The sequence below is a fragment of the Cheilinus undulatus genome, linkage group 10 (genome assembly GCF_018320785.1).
Source record: "Cheilinus undulatus linkage group 10, ASM1832078v1, whole genome shotgun sequence".
Taxonomy (NCBI): domain Eukaryota; kingdom Metazoa; phylum Chordata; class Actinopteri; order Labriformes; family Labridae; genus Cheilinus; species Cheilinus undulatus.
This window is the reverse complement of record NC_054874.1, coordinates 16,433,427-16,457,449: the sequence shown is the minus strand read 5'-3', so window position 1 is coordinate 16,457,449 and position 24,023 is coordinate 16,433,427. Positions and strand designations below refer to the sequence as shown.

The 24,023-nt window shown below is 41.2% G+C and overlaps 1 protein-coding gene across 2 annotated transcripts; it reads left to right on the top strand.

Moving 5' to 3' along the window:
* The first annotated feature begins 1,848 nt into the window (after positions 1 to 1,848).
* Positions 1,849 to 22,568, top strand: fbxo38 (F-box protein 38). Of its 2 annotated transcripts, none has more exons than XM_041797827.1 (21): positions 1,849 to 1,987; positions 4,256 to 4,394; positions 6,314 to 6,447; positions 6,619 to 6,782; positions 7,129 to 7,294; positions 8,864 to 9,139; positions 9,227 to 9,320; positions 9,534 to 9,664; positions 10,029 to 10,199; positions 10,443 to 10,585; positions 12,378 to 12,576; positions 13,754 to 13,945; positions 14,376 to 14,528; positions 15,160 to 15,804; positions 17,857 to 17,957; positions 18,947 to 19,049; positions 19,684 to 19,850; positions 19,993 to 20,138; positions 20,386 to 20,489; positions 21,054 to 21,167; positions 21,315 to 22,568. In XM_041797827.1, the coding sequence occupies exons 2-21, from the start codon at positions 4,258 to 4,260 to the stop codon at positions 21,491 to 21,493; spliced, it is 3,519 nt and encodes a 1,172-aa protein (XP_041653761.1). In that variant the 5' UTR covers positions 1,849 to 1,987; positions 4,256 to 4,257; the 3' UTR covers positions 21,494 to 22,568. The 2 variants fall into 2 exon arrangements, with proteins under 2 accessions (XP_041653761.1, XP_041653760.1); XM_041797826.1 differs by having other exon boundaries at positions 13,751 to 13,945.
* Positions 22,569 to 24,023: the final 1,455 nt, after the last annotated feature.

Here is a 24,023-nt window from a genome sequence, read left to right as displayed (position 1 = left end):
TCCATAACAAAGCCCTGACTGCCAGAGAGACTGCCGAGAGCTTGCCCCTCAGACAACTGGTGCAGTGACTTTGTTCACCTGCAGAGTCCTTAGACACAAAATCAACCAGCTTATACAAAATTATTCAACAAAAGGAAAACTATTTAAGTCATTTGCAACTTAGTTGCTTACTAAAGCACTGATCCACAGCTGAGGAAATCTTTGACTATCAATAAATCAATCAATCAAACTTAAGCCCAAAGTGCTTTATAAACCGACAGATAAATTAAAGGAGATAAAAAGGAAATATGACCCTAACGCACTCCACCCAACCCTCTACCCTCCCATCCAGAAGTCCATACTTATTATTGGCAAAATACATTAGAAAAAGACACTATAAGAACAGGAACTTATGTACCGAGTATGTACCAAATTCCCTAGTCAGGTGCAGAGAGGGCAGCCCTCAGTGCCAGTGCACATGGGCTCTTGAGGAGTCCTTAGCTGAGCTCACAGCACACTGTAACATCTCCATTAGCAGTTGAGTCATCGTATGCAAGAATGAAAGACAACCCATATATACTTAAAACTCAACAAAGTAAACTGGAATACAAATTGTCCATGTTTTATTGGTTCTGATTGGAGCACCCAGGGTGAAAGGCATATATTAGACCGGTGCCAGCTTTAAGAATTCAATTCATGGTCCTTCATGCCGTATTGCTCATTTCACCCTGGTAACATGGATCCAAACCAGCCAAGGTAAGCCATTGCAGTTCCAGACAGCACCAATCCAGATGTGAGGAGACGCCAACTCCCACCTCATGTTTTGCCCTAATGATGTCACATTACCACAATCCTTACTGCCACCAGTTAGCCCCCTTGGGATCCTCCACAGAGTCCAGGGAGAAGGTAAGATAGCCGATGCAGCCACACATCTATGTGATGGAGGTATGGCTGAGCCTTCTTCTCTATCAGTGCAGCCCACCAGTCCTCAGGCTATCACCCAAGCAGCATGGAGCTGAGGTCATTGTTCATGGGGCTCAGGGATATGACAGTATGATTGACAAACCTGGCACTTACCTGGAGGATGTTAAGTGGCTTTTCTGTCATCCAAGACCCCCAACGGGCGGAACAAAGCTGTGAGGAGGAGCCGATCAGAGATGAACAATCAGATGAGGATTCTCAGGCCTCCGTACATGCACAGTATAGTAGCATCAGTCACTCAGTCACTCAGCCAGACACAGACAGACCCATCTGTAGGGCTGACCATAGCTATGGGGCTGGCCTCAGCGGTCAGCCAAAATAAGACACAAAAATGGTCAGAAGCCCACATCCAAGGGGGAGAATACTTTTTAGCAGCACTGTAGAGAATTCTGATGGTTCTAGTGTTAAGCATATAATAACATTTAGCAAGATCTTTCATTTAACAAAAATAAAGCATTACTTGCTACATTGGCTTAGATTTATTCCTTCCAAACAATTGCAGCTGTAAATCACATTTGTAATTCACTGCAAGAATCGCGATTTTGCTATTATTGTAACTGTACAGGATGTTCCGCACACAGTCGTAGCTACAGTAGACCCCCCAGGAATAAGGCGGATAACAGAAAAATAGAGGAACAGATTAAAAGAGAGAAGAGCTGCAAAACACGTAAAATCATAATAGAAAAATAAGTAAGTCATAGACGGAGTAGAAAACTACATTTCTAAATAAGGAGAAGCTGAACTACACGATTAACGATGTCACAGGTTCGTTTAACATAAAGAAACCTTTAGGAATAGGAAATAAACTTTCATCGCCTCCAGTCCAATGGAGGGCGACGACGCAGCTTTAAGCGTGAGTCAGCGACCATTAAAGGCCCAGAAGAAGAAGTTGAGGCTGAGAATCCGACGAAGAAGAATCCACAGTGTTATTGGCTGGTGTAGTTGTTGGTTGTTGGTAGTTTGTTGTTTAATGTTCATATTTCAGAGGATGTTGCCACAGACTCACCTGTCGAGCGGAACCATTCAGGTATGTTAGCAACATGTTAACTGTTTCATACTTAGCAAGCAGCTTTGTTCTCTTCTGTCTTTGTGAACTGTGTTAGCTCAGGCTATGCTAACAGCTGAGCTAGCTGACAAAGAACTGGTTATAGTGACGTTTAACGCACAGGTGAACTTTCTCCAGGTGTAAACAAACACCTGAACGGTTGGCTGACTGTTAGCTAGCAATGGGCTTACCCTGCGTTTTATACTTTATTGCCAAAGTTACAATAAAATATCCCACAGTCAGTATTAAATATTGTTAATTATAAATTTTTCTAATCCGTACACATCATCATCCTCGTGCCGGGCTCGTTTCCATGGTAACCATCGAAGTGATCATCAACCTGAACAATATTTGTTGACTAATGAAGCAATTACTTCAACCAGAGTCTGTTAATGAGCCAGAGGTAGGGGTGGGAAACATACCGACTTTTTTAAGATTTATAGAAGAAGTACTGACAGTTACAAATAAGTATAGGATTGGAATTGGTGAGAAGCAAGGATTAACTCTTCGCCATAGCCACCCACTTTTCCAAATATTGCTAACGAATTTGTGCTCTTTTCCAATTGTAGCCAACATACAGTGCCTATAAAAGTATTCTCCCCTTGGATGTTTTACCCTTTTATTGATTGAAGAAATTACTCATGATCAATGTAATTTGGCTTTTTTGACCCAAAAACACTCAAAACCACCTCTTCAGTTTTGATGTGAAAACAAATATCTTCATAGCAATGACAATTAAATAAAAATATGTCATGTAAAACAAGGAATTATGCTGACTGATACTCAAAAACACTCAGGGGTTGTTTAAGGCAGTGCTCTTCTGGCTCTGCGATGCCTGCCTGTTTAGTGTATCCCTTGAACCAACCCTGTCTATCACCTGCTGCAGGTGACATCCTCTCCATCGTGTCAGCACTCAGTAGTGGCTCCTCACGCTCTGCATGCAGAGGGTTATGCATATTGTGAGGGACTGACGTTCAGCTTGAATTTGCATTGTGCAACAAATACAAGATAAAAGAGTGGGTATGAGCACAAATCTCGAGTCCAAGTGGAGCCTGAAGCCATTGGGAGGCAAATTAAAGTTAAGTTTAAAGTCACGAAAGCATGAATGGTATAGACACACATACCTCCCTGTCTCTCCAGATCAATTATTGCACTAGTGTCATAAGAGATGCTTGTTAACACAAATAGATAATCAGCCAATTACATGGCAGCAACTCAATGCATTTAGGCATGTAGACATGGTCAAGAGGACATGCTGAAGTTCAAACCAAGCATCAGAATGGGGACGAAAGGGGATTTAAGTGACTTTGAATGTGGCGTGGTTGTTGGTGTCAGACAGGCTGGTCTGAGTATTTCAGAAACTGCTCATCTACTGGGATTTTCACGCACAACCATCTCTAGGGTTTACAGAGAATGGTCCAAAGAAAGGAAAATATCCAGTGAGCAACAGTTGTGTTGATGTCAGAGGAGAATGGGCAGACTGGTTGGAGATGTTAGAAAGGCAACAGTAACTCAAATAACCACTTGTTAACTAAGTGCAGAATACCATACCAGAATACCTTATGCAGAATACCATCTCTAAATGCACAACATGTGGAACCTTAAACAAATGGGCTACAGCAGCAGAAGACCATACTAGGTGCCATTCCTGTCAGCTAAATGGTAAACTGAGGATACAATTCTCATGGGCTCACCAAAATTGGACGATAGAAGATTGGAAAAACTTTGCCTGGTCTGATGAGTCTTGATTTCACCTGTGACATTCAAATGGAAGGGTCAGAATTTGGCAATCCTGCCAATCCTGCCTTGTATCAACGTATCAGACTGGTGGTGTTGTAATGGTGTGGGGGGATATTTTCTTGGCACACTTTGGGCCATGTAGTACCAACTGAGCATGTTTTAAATGCCACAGCCTACCTGAGTATTGTTGATGACCATGTCCATCCCTTTATGACTAGAGCCATCCCTGATGGCCACTTCCAGCAGGATAATGCACCACTGTACAATTTAGACAGTGAAAAAACTTGATCTAGTTTCTTTATTTAGGCCTCATTAGATGTCTAGAAGCCATTTAGATTAAGGTCCAAAACATTTACTGATATACTTTTCTTTAAATAAAATGGACAATCATATAAATGGATTCTACAGAAATTTCCTGTCCAGTCAGAACACTAAAAATTAAAAAATATAAATGAATTCAGCCAGATGATGAAAATCACCTTTAACATGAATCTGTGTGTGTGTGTGCAGTGATGGGTCCCAGGAGGAAGGCGTCCAAACTCCAGTCACCTATTGGTGGCACTGTTGGAGGGGAGGTGTCTCTGAGAGCAAGCGAGCTCAAAGATTACATCAATGAGCTGTCACATGAAGTCCTTTGCCACATCTTCAGGTATGTTGTCTTCATGTGTGTTTAATGTCATGTGTTACATTAATGAACAGCTCTGTTTGGCAGCAGCTCTGTTAAGCTGCGTGCCCACAGAGTGGTCTGGTTTAGTTCAATTCAGCACAGTATGCAATTAGGCTATTTGCCTTTCCAAAGTCAGAAGTTTGTAGCGATCCCAAAATAACTTATCTGTACTGTCCTTCATTGTTGACATTTTTTGTTTGGGACCAGGCATACCCGTTTGACCCTGACAGTTGGAGTTAGACTGACTGCAGTCTGTTGATTGGTCAAGGCAACAGCAATAGTAATGTTCAATTACTAAGCATGCCATGTTTTGTGTTGAGGTAAACAGCTTTTCTTCCTCATGTTGTCATTGTCATGTTTTTAAAGTACGGATGATATTCAGTGTAGCAAATCAATCTTGTGACACATTTGTTATATTGGAATGATAACTTAATTCAAGACAGTGAGTTACAAAAGAGTCATGATGCGTAATTTGAGGGTGAGCTGGCTCTTTCATGTGGATGACACAAATGAGCTCCTGTTCAAGAAACAGTTTCTTTTTCCATTATTTTTTTTTGTTATTTTAAAGATATAAGAAAGGCAAAATAGTACGAAATGAAGAGCTGTTAGGTAACTGAAAGACCGGCCCCAGCTGTGACAAATAAGCTGAGCCTGCTATTTCTATCACTCCTAGCAAGGCTGGATGAACGTTGGCTGAGAAAACACAAGCAGTGTCAGGGTTTACTGTTCTGAACTGTAATAATTTCTTATTTAGGATGAGGTGCGATATCATGGAAACAAAAATAGAAGTCCAAGGTACCAAATATTGGGCAGGTTATTGTTTTTAATAATTTAACATTACAGACAAACTCCTGCACACTGTTTAAATTGCACAAATACGTTGGTAACATTTGGAAAAGTGGGGGCAGATGGAGAGAAAAGCCTCACTCTTCTCCATTTGCACCAACTTTTACAAATGTTGCCTTTATATTTATGCAATCTAGGCTGAGCTTTCTCCCTCTTGGTCAAAATATGACGGATGATATATACGGATGATTTTTTTCACCTTTAATAGTTTTGATTCTATCAATTATTCAAATAAAGGAGATTGGATTGTTCAAAAAAATTGGGATAAAAAAGAAGTGAATATTTTGACAGCCTTTGAATTGTAGCTCTACTAAAATATAGATTGGTTGATTGATTAATTCAATCATAGAGAAGAAATTGGATTTTAATAGCAGCGTGTTAAATTTAGCAGGGCATAAATTTAGCAGTATGTGTGTGCACAATACATGCAGTATTATGTAACTTATAAGGTATTAGTACATATATTAACAAACTTGTTTGATAAAGGATCCAGAGCAACGATTCCCAAATGGTGAGCCTTGAGGCAGGGCTAGGTGTGCCTCGGGACTGTGTACAACCATACATTATTATTACAATTGTATAACAAGTAGCAAAAACCAACAGTACTGTAATATGTGTTAAAGAGTTTTTATTGTATGTTAATATGGTGTTCCTTTACATTTTGGCTTGATTTCAGGTGTGCCTTGGGCCAAAAAAGTTTGAAAACCACTTAAGTATAAATGTCTTAGTCACACTGCTCAGACACAGGGCTTAGGTCTGAATAATACCGGCATGTAATTGGGGCATGAAGATGCCACTTCTTTGGTTTAACATAAATGGTCCTCCATTTGTCTATGATTGACTAAAGTATACAAAATTCTTGGACCAATGGTTAACTTACTCTAACTATGGTCCAAACTGCTGTTGTCATAGTAAAGGTGTTTGAGGGGCATCCTGTGTGTATAGTATTTTTATTTTAAAGGTGTGCACGTCTATTTTTAAGTTACGTGCCCCTGAAGGATATCCTGTAAGCATAGTGTTTTTATTATAAAGTTATGTGTGCTCTTATTATGAAGGTACCTGCCCCTGAAGGACATCCTGTGTATGGAGAGTTTGTCCAGGAAGCTGAGGGAGGCAGTCACTCTTTACCTGAGAGTGCTGAAGGTGGTCGACCTGTGTGCAGGACGATGGTGGGAGTACATGCCCGCAGGTAAACACAGAAAGGTCACAGTGTTTTCAAACACAAATTGCATCATATCAGACCAGAATATCTGATGTGATGTAATGTAGTCTGTTAAAATATATGATGAGCTGAGATACAAATGATATCATCTGATATAACAAGCACTGTAAGTGTGCTCCTGTGTTTTTCATGTGTGAGGTTTCACAGATAGCAGCTTCCTACTCCTCCTGAGGAAGATGCCAGACTTGGAGCAGCTGTACGGACTCCACCCTCGATACCTGGAGAGGAGGCGGGTGCGGGGATATGAGGCCTTCAGCATCCCCGGAGTGCTTGAGGCTTTGCAGACCTGTCCTAACCTCCTGGTTAGTCAGAGAGATACTCTCAATTAAAACATTAAACTTCAATAGCATTAGCAGTGTTAACCTGCTGGTTAGAGATTTGTATATATACATGGCATCAGACACCATACATGAGCTGTCACATCTTGCTGGTCAGTCAAGAGGGATACCCTCTATTAACTTTATAACGCCTTAAACATCACATGACCAGGGATGCACCCATGCATCAGTTTAACAACAACATTGGCCAATATCTGCTCCGATGACAAACATCAGCCATTGGAAAACAATGTGGCATGAACAGACAGCACTAGCCTATTTTTATCTTTTGTGTCCAGTGTGTAAAGATGTCATGGTTACGTGTTTTCAGGGTGTGGAGACGTCTCACTTGGAGCTGGTGGAGGCCATATGGAACTACATGCCTCAGGTCCACATCCTGGGAAAGTTCCGGAATCGAAATGGAGCATTTCCAATTCCTGCTGAGAACAAACTGACCATCCCCACCACGGCCAAAATACAGACTCTGCATCTAGTGGGTAAGATTTAGATAGATACTGTAGATAGATTGATAATGAAGATAGATAGATAGATAGATAGATAGATAGATAGATAGATAGATAGATAGATAGATAGATAGATAGATAGATACTACCCTGCTGGTCCTGATGGCAGGATTTGACATGAATTGAATCCACATTTTCTGCCTGTTTTGCTCTGACGTTATTAGCAGAGCCTGGGGGTTCTACACACTCATTGGCCAAATAGCCTCGCCTCCTCAAATATTTACAGTTGGCCTCATGCTCAAATGGTTCGACCTTATGTTGCTTTGGTGTCACTCAAAATGAGTCTATCTGTTGATGAAGTGTTTAAACAGACCATTATTTACTTAAATTATTTTAATTACCCGGTATTACTTTACAATGATTGATTTGCCATAGAAGTACTTTGATTTTGTAACAGCAGTGGAACAATAGGAGCCAGCTCCAATTTGAAAAATTGATTTAAAGCTTTGCTGGGTTCCTAGCAAGCAAGGTAGCTATATAATCAAGTGATGTGTGCATGTAGATGATAGGTAAATTTAAGAGTAGGTGTTTGAGCCGAGGCTGCAAATAGATAGGAGCTTTGCAGTGAAGTGCTTGCATAGTGTGATACTAGCACAGAGTCTGTTAATATTAGCACTACAAGTATCCCAAAGAAAGCTTGACTTGCATACTACAAAAACAAATACTATCTGCATTTTCTTGTCTATGCTGTCACATTTTCATCTTACAATCTGCACAAAACATACACAATAACGGTGTTCCTAATGTAACCGGCTAGAATTTAAAGATGCGATGTCTTAAATATTTTGAGAGGGTCTTGTAAAAGGTCTTAAAAAGTATTAAATTTAACTTTTGATTTTCTGTACATACCCTGTCATAACCTGTTACTAGTTTACTATAAAACTTGATTATGTTATAAATTATAACAGCATGCAGCCGATTAAAATAGAGAATATGGTGAAAAATAAAGAAAGGTGTGGCTGGTGAATTTAAAGTTGGTAAGAGATTAGTCTTAACCTAGTCTGAACATAATTTATAATTCACGACCGAGTTCGTTACGATGGCAACAAAATAGACATCTCACACACCCAATATTGGACTATTTATTATCATCAGTTTTCAACAGTAGCAGACAAATGTTGGACACTGTCTAAAGGCATAAATACATCAATAGTATTTGGAAAAGTGGGGGGAATAGGTGAGGAGTAAGGGTTTGTCTCACTCCTCACAACCTTTACCACCTTTTCCAAACGTCCTGCTGGTAACTCAGGGTCCTGTTCTCACAATCCTGTGTGTTGTGTACTGGTAATGTGATTGTAATTTGAGGATTGATGAGCTTGTAATGCAAAACAAAATTCCAAGCAATCAGACATTGGAGTGTTACCTTTTCTTATCTTAAATATGAAAGGTGTGTTTTTTAAGCTTTAACAGTTTTTGATATCATCCATCAATAAAATAAAACAGATAGCATTGTTTAAAAAACACACAGTATCAAAAGGAATTGAAGTATTAAACAACTTTAAACTGTACTCAACTGTGCATGCGTCTATGTTTGTGTTGTAGGAGTGAATGTGCCGGAGATCCCTTGTGTGTCCATGCTGCGTCACCTCTACCTGAAATGGGTGCGTCTGACGAAGCCTCAGCCATTTAAGGACTTCCTGTGCGTGAGCCTGAGGACATTTGTGATGAGGAACTGTGCAGGGCCCACCAATTCTCTGAAGTACGTCCCGCTGGTCACTGGCCTCGCCTCTGCACGCAACCTGGAGCAGCTGGAGCTGGTGAGGGTGCCGTTCCTGGGCGGTCTGATCCAACACGTTGTGGAGGACAGCTGGAGATCAGGTGAGCTGTTCGTCAAATCATTAACTGAGAGATACTCTGATTTTTACCAATGAATCCATTTAATCAATCTTTTAATCTTGCTTGTAGGAGGGTTCAGGAACCTGCACACCATCGTGTTTGGAGCCTGTAAGAACGCCCTGGAAGTGGACCTGGGATACCTCATCATCACAGCTGCTCGCAGGTTCTGCACCAGTCACAAACTTTAAATCAATACAAGATGCCCCCCCACTTGTCCATTATCATGATGATAAAATTTATATCAACTCATTGATTGCGGTGATAAAATATATATTAGCTAATTGTGTATGATTTTTTTAAAGTTAACATAAAATATATCTCTTTAACATATTCTCACCCCTTTTTCTCTCCCTCTTTCTCTGCATGTGATTTTCAGGCTTCATGAGCTGAGGATTCAGCCTTCACTCACTAAAGACGGAGTCTTCTCTGCTCTCAAGATGGCTGAACTTGAGTTTCCTCAGTTTGAGACTCTTCATCTGGGATACGTGGATGAGTTCCTGCTACAGTGTGAGCACACCCGCCAACACTTAGGGTTCAAAATGCTGGAGGTTTTGGGAAGGGAGGTTGATGTTGATGGGGTGCCTCAATGCCACACTTGTTCCAGCTAATATGTTGAGAACTGGCACTGAGCCCTGCCAGTCTTGAAGGCCTATCAATCAGTGCCTGAGTTACTGTACTCTTCTGTTCACATTGCTCAAATGAACCTGACTTTGAGGTCAGATATACTTAAATCAGGACCCGGGTCTAATATGAAACCATCCTGATGTAATGAATTATAATAAAGCCCTAACAGACTAAAGTTGACCAGCTTTACTGATATATTAACCCTGCCTGTGGAGACTGATGATGTTTGATTTATCTCTGACTGCAGGTAAGATGAGCCATTCTGAGCTTGTAAAGTATGGTCTGGCTGATGTCATTGAAAACCCGGGGATCATCACCGACATCGGCATCAAGGTGGTGAATGAGGTGTTCACCAATATCAAATACCTGCACATCTACAACTGCCCTCATCTGCACAACCCTCACCACTGGATCACAGGTAACATGCTAAGACCCTGCCTCTATACTATTAACCCTTACCCTTTACTGTTAACCCCTCCCTTGAATTTTACATCCCTTTGACACACTTCTCTACCACTTAACTCCACCCCTCTGACGTTTATTATCAGCCACATCCTGTATAACATTGCCCATTTATTGTTTTGTTCCAACCCTTTCCTGATTAACACCCACCTCATACTCCCTGCTTAGTTTGATGTTTTATGTGTCTCCCTTCTCTCAGATCAGTCAAGGTGGAGTCGACTTGTTGACCTCACACTGGTTCGCTGTCATGCCATCAAACTGGAATCTTTCTCACAGTTCATTGAGTTACTGCCCAGCCTGGAGTTCATCTGTCTTGATCAGATGTTCAGAGAACCACCAAAGGTACACACACGTGCACTCCTGCATTCATACACTACTCACATATAAAATAAATGTAGATGTGCTTCCTGTATAAAAATATATGTGTGTCAGGGGTAGGGCTGGGCGATTATGGCGAAAATCAAAATCACGATTAATTGAACTCTTTACCTCAATTATGATTAATGAATGATTATTCCACCCCAAACCTCCTACTCTGTTTGTTCTAAAAATCTTTTTTGTAAAAAGTCAAATTTTCGGGGTGTAAAGGTGCGTGTATTTGTACTGTATCTGCTCGGTACGGGCCTCTTGGTACGGTACAGATGTGTACCGAACGGATACATGTTGAACGAAGCTTACACACAGACAGAAAGCCAGAGAACAACTTACTGTCTTACTGTCCTGGCAACCACACAACCACAGCAAACGACAGCAACAGCCTCAGATAAAGTGTCCTGTTTAGGAACACTTTGTTTCCGAGTAAAATACAACAGTGGACAAAGACAACAACAGTACTGCTGACATTATTCAGCAGGTATTTCGCTGACAGCATGTCGTCCAGTGGATCAATCAAAGCATTTGAAGAGGCACCACTCAAACAAGAACGTCACTGTTATGAGGAGGAATGACAAAAAGTCTCACCAGCTGGTTATGAATTTCCCATGATTTAAGATCTTTTTATTATAACAATGGTGCTCTGGTTTTGTGAATCAAACTAATTCTAAACGCAGTACCTTCAAATATCAGCCTCGGAGAAGGGGGGAGGAATTTCCATCATGTCTGCAGCTGCGTCATAGGTAAAGTTATCCTCAGATTTCACACGGCTCTAACATCTTTATCCGCCAAGATGGGCTGGAAAAAGTTCTCCCAACCTTTGTAGTAGATCCCATTGGTTAAAAAAGTAATCCAGTGCTAAAGTCTGTGTTGAAATCGACAGGATTCACGGTAATTATCATACTTGACAAGCTAACTTACAGTTGTATGATGATGTGTTCAAGTTGGCTGGGAAATTTTAGTGTTTAAAGAATGGTTATTAATATGTCAATATATCAATAAATAACCTATTAATTCAAAAATGTATGTATTTATTAACATTTTTATCAATCCAAGACCTTTTGGTAGGAGGTTGCAGCATTATTTATAATTTAAATGTAATTTATTCAGCCTATTTATTTTAATACAATTTAAAAAATAAGAATGAATTCTGTTATTTATTAGCTTTAATTACCTCACCGAAAATGTACCAAACCGTGACTTCAAAACCGAGGTACGTACTGAACCGAAAGTTTTCTGTACTGTTACACCCCTGGTATCTATGTATATATATACTGTTGTATAAAAAATAGAAAATAACTTTGCTGCTCACGTTCACAGTCAGCCCGGTGTTTGATTTTTAGTGGACCAGATGAGGATGAGCGCATGACTAGTACTTCTTGTCTTAGGTCTACAGTGGGCTACATGTCTTGCAACACCTGGCTAACTATCATGTGACTAGTATTCAGTAGCCAGTAGTTTGTTTTTAAGGGGGTGGTGCATTAGGAGAGAGAATTACAAGGGATAAAAATTGAAATAATAGACACAGCAGGTTTATGTCAGTTATAGGCTGTAAATGTCGGTTTTGCTTATTTTTCGATTAATTGCCCAGCTCTAGTCAGGGGGTTAGATTCTCTGCTTGTGACCAGAGGTTCATTTTAGGGTTAACAGACTCAAATTTGCTTTATGAAATGGGCCCTAGGCCAGGTCAGGCATAGAACATGCATAGGGCTGTGCTTCTTTTTTTGGTTCTGATCTTAGCTTGTGTCTGTTTATGTCTCAGGGCTGTGCTAGAGTTGGTCTGAGTGCAGGTACAGGCATCGGTGTATCCTCAGCTCTGGTTAGCAATCAAAACTCTAACAATGACAACGACAACAACAACAACAACCATCATCACAATGAAGCCAACCTCCCTCCTGCTGCTCCGCCTGTCGTCAACAACAACAACGTCAACAATAACAACCAGAGACAGCAGCAGCATGGTAAGTTATAACAGAGCAGCTCATTACCATGCCGACCAATGAGCTACTATTATTATTATTATTATTATTATTATTATTATTATTATTGGTAGTAATAGTAACAGTAGTAGTAGTTGTAGTAGTAGTAGAAGTAATGTTTGTTACAGCTCAACAGTGACCACCCACTTTTTTTGTGCCCCTGGTCCTTAAGTAACTCTCCCCAATCAAATCCTCCATTGGCATCTCATAAAATCCTTCTAAAAATACTTTTAAACCTGGAACCAAGCCAACCAGCTACCCAAATACTGGTGATTGTAAACCATTTGATTGAGCACAAAAAACAGGATTAAAACAGAGAAAAAGCCAAAGGGACAAGACTATGTACATAATTTTTCTCCTGGAGTGAAAGAATGACACATCCCATGATCCATTGGGATTCCCTTCATTTATTCCAAGTTGATAGTTTTTCAGACTCTTAAATTGCATGCTGGGCACATAATACACTATTTTAGCGCCCAATTTAAGTCCAAGTTTGCCTCCCCCGACAATCGTGGGGGCATATCCTAAATGGAGGCTTGTCGCAAACAGTTATTAATTTGAATAATCCTCAAGACAGAATACCGATAACAACCAATGAGGGCAAGCAGACAGGGGAGTGTCACTGTTTAGATGTTGCATGCTTTCACTGCTCAACTTTACCTTCATTCGATCCAGTATTTCAATCATTGCTTTCCTTTTTTTATGATTTTTGGTGCAAATGACCAGCCTCTGGTGAAGGGACTGCAAGCCAAGAATGTTGATAGTCATCCATGTTTATTTTTATTCTGAAGTCATGTTTGATCATGCAAGATTCTGGGAAATCCTGTGTTTGGAGAATCTTTAATGTGAGGCACCAGGTGTGTGGCCTCTAGCAGTCTGATGGTCAGGCTGAGTCATATAAGATGAAAAATTGTTTGAAATGGTCCTTGTGTCTGTGATCTCTCACATTTTTAAAATCATCTAGTGTGTGGCCAGCCTTGGATAGCTTGTGGTCAGTGTAACATGGGTTGTAACGACATCATGGCAAATAAGCAAATCCACTACAGAGAAAATTAAACTGATCTTTACTGCAAGAAACACTGTTGAGCCTTACTTGCAGCAGTGTGAGGAGCATAAGCACTGTCCCCTTAGTGACTGACTTTTTGCTTGTTTTTAGCAGCAGTGGAAGTGAATGGGATGGAGGAGGACGAGGAGGAGGAAGAGGAGGAGGAGGTGATGTTGGAGGAGGAGAACATGGAAGTGGAGCCTCAGAGAGGAGCTGACCAGGAGGAGAGACAGGGCACATCTGACGAGTCTCCAGGTCCGAGTCGCCCAGTTGAAACACCACGACCTGTAGACGAAGAGCGAGCAGGTCAAACATGCACACCAACACACACACAAAATGCTGCAGTCTGAGGCTCAGTCCCATTTCTTCCTTTTACCCCTACCCATTGATTTCAAGTGCCAGTATTTGTATTTGTAGACAGCATTTAAGTAAACAGAGGCTTAATGCTTGTTTGAAATCAAAAGAACCATAATGTACTGAAACAACATTAAACTAGTTTATTAGATTCTCATAAATACCAAATCTTGCAAATTATTTGCAAGACGTTCTGGAAGATCTCCCTTAACACTCAGTTCAGTGTGCCTCTGGAAAATCTATGTCATGCATCCGTGGCACTTCACCTTACCCAACCCCAACGTGAACCTGCAAAACGGTTCAGAGTGGGCCAAAGGGTAGGCTGGGATTGAGCCTGAGTCTCTGATTGGCTAAAAGGTTTCCTACTGTTTTTCTCCCTCAGGTCCAAGTGGTCTGGTCCAGCAGAGCAGACCGCCTCCTGACTCTGCCCACAAACCACCTCTCGCTATCTCAGACTCAGACAGTGAGGAGGAGGAGGGGCTTGTTTCACGGCTGATGCCAACTTCATGTTTGCAGCAGCCCACCTGCACAGAAGGTGAATCAGAATCATCAGGGCACACACACAATCATAGATATTGAGGTGGAACATCCTATCTGTAGCGGAAGGTTCTAAGAGATGGAAATGATGAGAGGAATTTGAATTCTCCAAAAGAAGCAAGGAGGCTTCCTTTATCACCACCTTTCAGAAACACCGTAGCATCCTTTGGGAAAAGAAAGGACACAGTATTGACCCACAATTCATTGCAGTGACGACATGTAAAGTTGCTCACCTCTCAGCCTGTCAAGACTGCTATGACCATAAAAATTAGCATGCTTGATTGCAGTTGTGTTCATCAAAAAAACTTAATTCACGTGCATGTCTTTCTCCTGCTGTAATGTCCTCACACCTTTGCTCTACCAGCTGGTGTTTAGTAAAGATGTCAAAAAATAGCAGGTGCAGAGGAGTTTTGGAAGAGACATTATGAAGGGGGAGGGGTTTGTTGGGAGAAGTGGTAATATGGTTTTAAAGAAATTTTTCATAAGCAGCCAAACACCTGACATGCGTGAGCCTTTACCACATGGTAACTTTCACATCACCATCTAATGTGTAGGCCCCTCCCAACAAACCTAACCCCTCACCTGTCTGTGTATTTTCATTAATATTAGAGTGTGTGTTTGTGCTGCAGGTAAAGGAAAGACCCCCCTGCGGCGGAGCACCACTGTATCAACACCGGAACCTGAACCGGGGACTCAGGCAGCTGTGACGGCTCAGGGTGGGACCCACGCAGTGGTACCGGTTCAGGGCGGTGCTCAGGTCGCGGCATTGACTCAGGGTGGGGATCGTGTTGGATCTCAGGTATGCAGCAGCTGTGAGAAGAGCTGCCAGGTGAGCAGTGAGCAAATCAAAGCAGACCTAAAGGCTGCAGGTGAGACCAGCAGGAGGTCCAGCAGTAAGGGGGTCAGTACTGAGCCTGCAGAGCCCCCCAACAGGCCTGGGGCTGACCCTGGGCCAGCTCGGGGAACTGGGAGTTCAGGGACAGCAGCTAGGACTGCACTGAGACCCAGTTATGGGTCTGTGGGGGGATCAGGGAGGGCGGGGACTACTACAGACCGGTATACAGGAACTAGGACTACAGAGGGATCAGAGCGCCGCCCTGCTGCTGCAGCAGGAACTCCTGAACCCAGAGGGGTGCCCCGGAGACCCAGTGAAAGACCTGGTGCTGGACCAGGACTACAGCAGGGACCACACAGAGATCAGGACTTTGTTCCCAGAAGACCCCTTACCCGATCCTGCAGCAGAATGTCGTCTGTGAGTCTGCTGCCTGACACAGGTGAGACGTGAATATGTAGCCTGTTAAATGTCTTATGTCAGTGACTAGCATCCGTCTGTGTGTCAGCTCTGTCCTCAGTATAGTGAAATGTTGACCCTAAATCCTTTGTGTGTTTTTGTGTATAGTTAGAGTGTGACTTTACTCATGTAATGAGGTACTAAAAGCCATTGATTAAGAAAATAAGAAAAAATGTTCAGTGACACAACTGATTTATACATCTGTGTGAAATCTACACTGTAAGTTTGACTATATTCCAAGATGATGCAGATCACACACCCCTGTGATTGGTCAGCTCGGTAACCCTGGTCGACTGCCAGTCTCTGAATAATGTCTAAAGGCACACTGTGCGTGCATTAATCCAATATTAATGGCTGCAGATGGACATACAACTGGTGAAATATACTGACCGACATCTGAAAGTATCAGATGTTCAGTCAGTGGCTTAACAACTGCAAAAAATTCCTCCCAACCTCTGCCTCAGCTGATCCAGTGACCATACTTTCCATCCCCTCTTATGTCTCCTTTCTTTTCCTCTTTGCAATAATGGTATAATCAGCTGCTGATCAATACCAACTCCAGCTCCAACATGATACACTCATGCTCAAACTTGGTATTTTAGCAGAGTATTGCAATGCGCAAGTAGCACTTATAAGGGTGTAGACAACTACAGCATAGCTACAGCGTAGATTTCTTGCCGACGTTAAAACCATGCTGATAAAACAAACTTCCCTTCCCCTAACCTAAGATACGATGTATTTTCCTGAACAGTTTATGTAAATGATAAATGTAACAATGTATTTACTGTAGTAATAACAGGAGAAATCAATTATTTCTTAAGTTAAAAGTAACCCAAAGCAATGTTGAATCTGTTGGCCCTCTAATAGCAATTTCCATTATGTGTTTGTATCAAGCTAATGAATGCAGAAGTGCATCCAGGTCCATCTGTTAGAAGTTAACGTTTTCTTAGATAGTCGCTGATGACTTTTGGATTTTTTTGGACTTTGGAGAGTAATTTTCCCTTAAATGCACATCTCTAGTGGAAGAGAAAGGAATCTATTAAAAATTGCAGGTAAAGGACAGAGCTCACTGTCAAAATAAGACAAAGCCCTACCCACTTACTGGTATCTATGTGTGAGATTTAAGGTGTAACTTGTGCCTATATTGAAACCATCTCAATTAGTGAGAAAAATAGGGATCAACAGATCATTGAAAAATATTTCCAGATAAAATTAACGAAAAGATTTGCTATTTTGGCTCCACTGTGATGTGTGTCCCCCCTCTGGCTCTGTTTTCATTCTTCACAGTTTCCCCTATTTCCCCCCCATTAGGGTATCTGACTAGATCTGAATATATGTTATATGAGTAATAGCCTTGTTCATCTTTATCAGTCAATCTTTATTTGTATAGCACCAATTCATAGCCAATGATATCAGCAGACATTTAAAAGAAGGGCAGGTCAGACCGTACACTTTATCTTATTTATGAAGACTCAGCATTAGTCCACCCTGAGCGTAGCACTGAGAAACATTAAGATAAGCTTCAGTGGCATGGGAAAACTTCCTTTAACAAGCAGAAACCTGAAGCAGAACCATACTCATGTTGCAAAGCCATCTTCCTAAACTGTTGGGGTTAAGAAGGGATAGAGAAAAGCACAACAAGAGAAGGGGGTTGTAAAAAATAGGAAATCTTATATTGGAGTTGTCAATTTCTTTTTGTTTTTTCAATGACTGTTTTTTTACTATTACATTGAAATTACCAGCACTTATGACTTGACCATTGACCAATAGTGTAAATGCATATATTTTCCAAATACTGGTTATCTATCTCAAACTATTAATAATCACTATTAGTATCAGCCGTGAAAAATTGATAGTGGTAGACCCTGCCTTAAATGTAATTGCAGCATAATCCCCATAATAAACAATTGCAGCAAGTTAGGATTGACAAGAAGATGACAATGGGAGATAGTCATGGACATGTCTGGGAAACTGCATGCTGCTTCTTTCACTGTTTTTCTTAAGATGACTTCTTTTTTCTCCTCCTGGTACGTAGATGTGTGCAGGTCCAGGCCTCGAGTGTCAGTGAGGAGGAAACGAATGTCTGACAAATCGACAAGCACGTCAGACCCCGTTACTGAGGATGACCATGTACAGGTAAACTCTACAGTCTAATTCTGAGGAGCTGATGGCCTAGCGGTAAAGTCATGCTCCAAGTGTGGGGGCTTTTATCCTCAAAGTGGGCGTGGGTACTAAAACGGCCTGTGGCTCTTTTCCTTAATGTCGTCCCTCGCTGTCTCTCATCCTTTTGTGACTCTATCCACTTCCTCATCAATGATAAAGGCCTAAAAAAGCCTGAAAGCAAAACAGCTTGATTTTGTTTGCGTGTGTCTATATCTGCTCATTCAAACCATAAAACCCCTAACATAAGTCACTTTCTTATATAAGTCACAGCCTGCTGAAGGGAAAAATAGATGAATTTCCATTAGGTTCAGCAGAGTGCATAACCTGCAGTTTCTGTGCAGCTGTGTTGCTCTTTTAATACCGTGTTTTCACCTTATGGAGTTTGCTTTCAACCTGCAATGATTGTTATGAGACACTAACATCAATTGTCTTGAACAGAGGAGTGTTTTCAGTCAAACCAGTACTCCACAAGCTCTGTTTTCTTAATGGTAAACTCTTCAGTTTCTTGAGATGCTGTAAGCAGTTAAAAAAGTGGCACCAACTCCCTCTGGTCTGGTCTGTGTTGTAATGTAATTCAGCTTGTTCTGAGCAGTGAATGGAGTGAATTTTCAATCACATTGGGTCTTGTGCAGTGTGCAACAGGGTTAGCTGCACATTTGCAGTAATGACGTGGCATATCTCTGCACTTTATACCAATATATTGGATGCATCGGCTATAGGCTGCAGAACACCATCTAGGAGAAAAATGAGATATTAAAAGCGTTTCTTATACACTGGATTTATGGTTATACACTCATGATAAAGGTTCTTACATACATACAATTTTTTCTTATCGAATAAGAACCCACAGGTTCAACAAGTCGACCCATATGTCCCTCTTCCCACCAGGGTTTTCCAGCTCCTTCTTTGGGATATATATCTAGTATGTATCACATGTATAACACATTGTGTGTATGCTACAGGTTCTGTCCTTGAAGAGCAAGAACCTGGTGGGCATCACGCTGACCAACTGTGGGATCACTGACCTCGTCCTCAGAGACTGTCCCAAGATGATGTTCATCCATGGTAACACACCTTTCTATGTGCACATTACAAAGGAATGCATTACAAAGTACTCCATTAGAGTACTCAGATTACTTTCTGTCACAGTGAGTAGCATAACACATCTGTTCTGTAAAGGCTTTTCTATTCTCAAGTTTAATATAGACAGTCTAAATATTGCAATACCACCAGTAATCATGGGGGCAGTGTTAAGCAATGTGGATGGCAGTTCAAACTAGAGTTGGCAAAGACAAATGATTTGGAAAAGCGTAGGACTTTTTTGAGGAAATATTGTGGCATATTTTGGAGTTGTTATAAAGTGCAAACAACAACAGTCAGTTTGTGTTTATCTCATTTTGACAACTTCTGAGAAGACAAAGCCGTACTGGCATCTGAGGATGAACAAATTAACTAATGTCAGTCCTAAAAACACCCTTCAAGGTGCAAGGAATGATAATGAATAAAGAAAAGGTCTTCAGCTGACATTGGTCCTCTGAATGAGACTAAAACTACACTAATTTTGTTAGTGGGGCTGATATTAACAGCTTAAATAGGCAGATTTTTATATACAAAATATCAGCGGAAATTTTCATATGCACAAAAACCTCAATTTAAAAATAGAGGTAGGCCTAAGTTTTAATGGTGTTTATGTGTGTAGCCACCAGGTGTCGTGTGTTAAAGCAGCTGAAGGTAGACTCCGCCCCCATCGTGAATAGGTTCGACTATGCTCAGTGTAAGAAGCTGGACATGGAGCAGGTCCTGGATCAGATCCTGAGGATGCCTCCAGAGAGGAACCGCATCATCTACATGCGCCCAATGCACCAGGTGGTTCACCTGGCCTCTCTTATGTGGCCATGGAAACTGATTTTAGGAGAGCATCTTACTAATTATTTATTAATGCTTTTCTTGTCAGCGTTTCTCACATACGCACCTGTTTAACATAGTCTAAGTTTGTCCCCCTTCATAGGTGGACTCGGTCGCTCTGGAGCGTCAGCTGTTTCAGGGTCCATATCCATACCACATCGCTTTGGTTCATGAGTTCAGTAATCCTCCAAACATCAGGAACAAAGTCCGAATCCGCAGCTGGATGGACACCATAGCCAACATCAGCCAGTGAGTGATGCTACACAGTTGGCTTTTACCATGGTGATGGCAGATGTGATGGTGATTGGACAATTAATGATCTGTTCAGATCTCCACTTGGCTTGACTATTAATATTGATTATTTCTGGTCTTAGATTTTTGATATTGTTACTGTGTTGATTTCTTTAATTATATTGAACAACATTAAGCATCATGCTGAGTGTGATTTGCTCTCTGATTGACCAGAAGTGATCAGTAATTATTCCTGTCTCCCTAGGGAGCTGATCAAATACGAGTTTTTCCCAGAAGCCACCAGGACCGAGGAAGATATCAAACAGTATCCGCGATACCCCTGGGGCAGGGACATCTACACACTGGAGGGTAAAACCTAATTCATACATCTGCATCAAATCTGTGCTGTAGCAGACACTGTAGGGCTGCATGGCTCTGAACCCCACGCAGAGCCTACACATATAATCAATGTGCTACTGCTCAAAAATATGGCTTTGTAACAAAACAATGCAGATAGCAAATCCTATGACTGGCTCACTGGTTAGCATCATAGGTCCTGCATTAACAACATCAAAAAATTTGCTCAAGCTTCTACATAATGTGCTCATTTTCAGTGTACTCAAACAAGCAAAATATTTGGTGGCAGGGCCAGGAACTGGCATAAAAATCACACTGCTGAATAGTGTTTAGGCAGGGGATTGTAGGGCAATGCAGACACCAATGCAAAAGTATGCAGTGCTCATGACTGCGTAGGTCATGATTGAGTAGCTACGGCGTCAATTCAAGGCAGAAGTGTAAACCTAGCTGAACAGTTAGACTCTGAAACACAACAACACAAAGCACAGCGAAGTTAGCATGCAGCCATAGTCTACCATTACCTTACCGAGCTTCCCTAGTAGTCACTGTAATCAAGACGTCTCTTTTGGGGTTTAGGAGTGGTGGACGGGGCCCCATACAGCATGATCACAGATTTCCCCTGGCTGAGGACTCTGAGAGCTGCTGAGCCCAACAGCTACGCCCGCTACGACTTTGAGGATGATGAAAGCAGTGAGTCGAGTCCACACCGCCATCAGTACATTAACAATAAATTAATCCATACATTGATACAGCTATCAGATTACCAGTGCATCAAGTAAATTCTGCCATCTTTCTGATCAATTAAACTCTAAGTTTGTAATGATTGTCCCTCAACAGCCACCATCTATGCTCCGCGACGTAAAGGTCAGCTGTCAGCTGATATCTGTATGGAGACAATTGGCGAGGAGATCTCAGAGCGCCGGCAGAGTAAGAGAGGAGTCTTTCAGAGGGTAGTGGTGCTCTTCCTCCATCACTGTGACACACCAGGAGAGCCTGTGGATGATGACTACATCTAATTTAATCAATACATACATCAATCAATACATCGGTACATTCATACTAGTCCTTTATGTGATGCCAGGTGAGGCTGTGGACAGCGACTATGTTTAACAGTAGTCACATATAGGATAAAGAATGGGAAAGGATAGCAGTTTACGACAGCCACAGTGTTTCAAGTGTCCTTCATGAAGAAGGGAGGAGCTAAACTGTGACATTATCACCATAGCTACTTTTGAGTATGGACGTTGTGATGAATCAATGGACAGTCAGCTGATCATTTATTGAGGTGACCACTCGCTTTGTCCTTAAGTTTCTCTGAATGTTTTTCTGATTGGATTATTGATTTCTGATTATTGAGTTCATGTAGGAGCATTTCCATATGTGGCACCAGCTTGACTAGGCTTGGTACTGGCATTTTCCCTCCCAGCATAACTTAGATAGAACCTCCACAATGTAGGCAATGTCATGGTGCAACTGCGTGAAACTGCCATGGTGTCCAACACAACATCAATGGAGGACATGAAGGTGATAGTTTACCTGGTTCTCAGTCTGTGCCTTTTAGTAAAAGCAAGGACACAAGTTCTGTTCCTAACAGCGAGAAGAAGTACTTGAAAAGTACAGCAGAGTTTGGGAAATCATACAGCTGTATGACGAGAGAGGTTTGATTCCCATGTCAGACATCCGACTTGTGAGGCTCCTGGTGGTAATACTTTCTGACCAATTGGCAGTCAGTGGTGTCATGCAGCTCAGCTCACTTGGATCCTCCCATAGGTGGTACCAGGTGCAAGCCAGGTACGATCCCTGATTGGAAATAAAAAACAGCGAGTTGTGTCTTGATGAGTCAAGCCAGTACCACACAGTGGAAAAGCACCAAAAGTTTCTGATTCACAGCGAGATTACTGAAGACCTGGACTGGATTATTTACCTGAGATCAGATGATTGATGCAGATTGATCAATCAGTGAATGTTGAGTTGAGGCTAAGTAAACTGATGTATTTTTGAGAGGATGTGATGGATGGTTGAACCCTTCCTGTTTATATGTTTATAAAAAAATATTTCACAAACTGAAAATAAAAAAAAAAACTGAAATCACATCCGTCTGTATTCTTTATTCCTTGGACCTCTCAACCAATCAGGACAGTTTCCTATGTTGAGAGTCTGTGTCTATATTAGGGATGTCATGATTACAGAATGTCTTTGTACGATTATTGTCAGAGAAACAATTACGATTTTACGATAATCCCGATTATTTTTGCATTAATTGATTTCACACTACCATGAATAAGTAAAATCACATGAACACTCCTTATAGGTCTTGAATTCAATTTATTTCCATCTTTGGATGCTCTCATAACAAAATAATACGTATATCAACAATGTAAAGTAACCAAAAAGTACAAGAAAATGATAATAATCCCATTTGGAATTAAACAAAAATCACATTTGCTGTGTAAACAATCAGTAAATGCTACATATTAACCATGTACTTCTCTCTAAGAAAACCTATATGAAGGCTACAGGACCTTGTTTGGGACTGTGACACGCCTCCGCCTGCAACTGCACAAAGCAACACGAGGCGGTGACACGCAGTTGTTGTGTAACTTTGTTTTCATTCTGGGCATAATATTTTCTGGAAATTGACGGTATTTAGGAAATGTTACGATTAAATAATTGTAAAGTTTAATATCGCAATTAATTGTGAAAACGGGTAATCGTGAAATCCCTAGTCTGTGTGTGCTTTTTTTTTTTTTTTTATTTGTTTTGGGTCTGTTCACCAGAACCCAGTCTACCCTGGTCATTGCAGGCAAGGGGTTGGATTGCCAAAACTTAACTACTGAAATAAATCAGATTAAAGGTGGTTTCATCTAAATATTTTAAAATATGATTGCTAGATGAATCGGCTGTTATCCAATCATGTGAGCATGTCTGAAATTACTTTTCCTGATCAATCACTGATCTGTTTTAATCCTGGAAAATGTATGTGGTCTGTTTAAAAGGTGATTTACTCAGCCAACAAGATGTGTCAGTACAATTTGATTACACGTAAGATTATTTGCTTACTTAGACTGCTCAATTAGAGCTCATTGTTATGAGGACAGTGACCCCTGTTGGTCCCTCTCCAGAGCCACCACACCCGAGACACTCCAACATATTAACACACTGATGAAGAGCAGATGCACCTGAGCCAATGTTTACATCTGGATTCACTCAGATGTTCTTCCTGTTGTCACATATTCAAAACACACACAGAGACGAGGTGTAAAGACTGTGTGACATCCTGACAGTGAGCAGATTCTCTTCTCTTCCTCTCCTCATCCTCCTCACACCAAGTTCACAAAGTTCATTGTGTCAAAATATCCTTTATATTAATGTCATATCATAAGTATTTATATTTCATATTTATATCACATACATCTTTGTATTATGTAGATATCTAAGGACCTGGGTTGGAGGTGAGAGGGTCACAGGATTAAGTCCTGTGTCTGGAAATCAGTCAGGTTGCTCGAGAGGAGACAGTTCACTTCCTGAGTACTTCTGAGTTGCTGT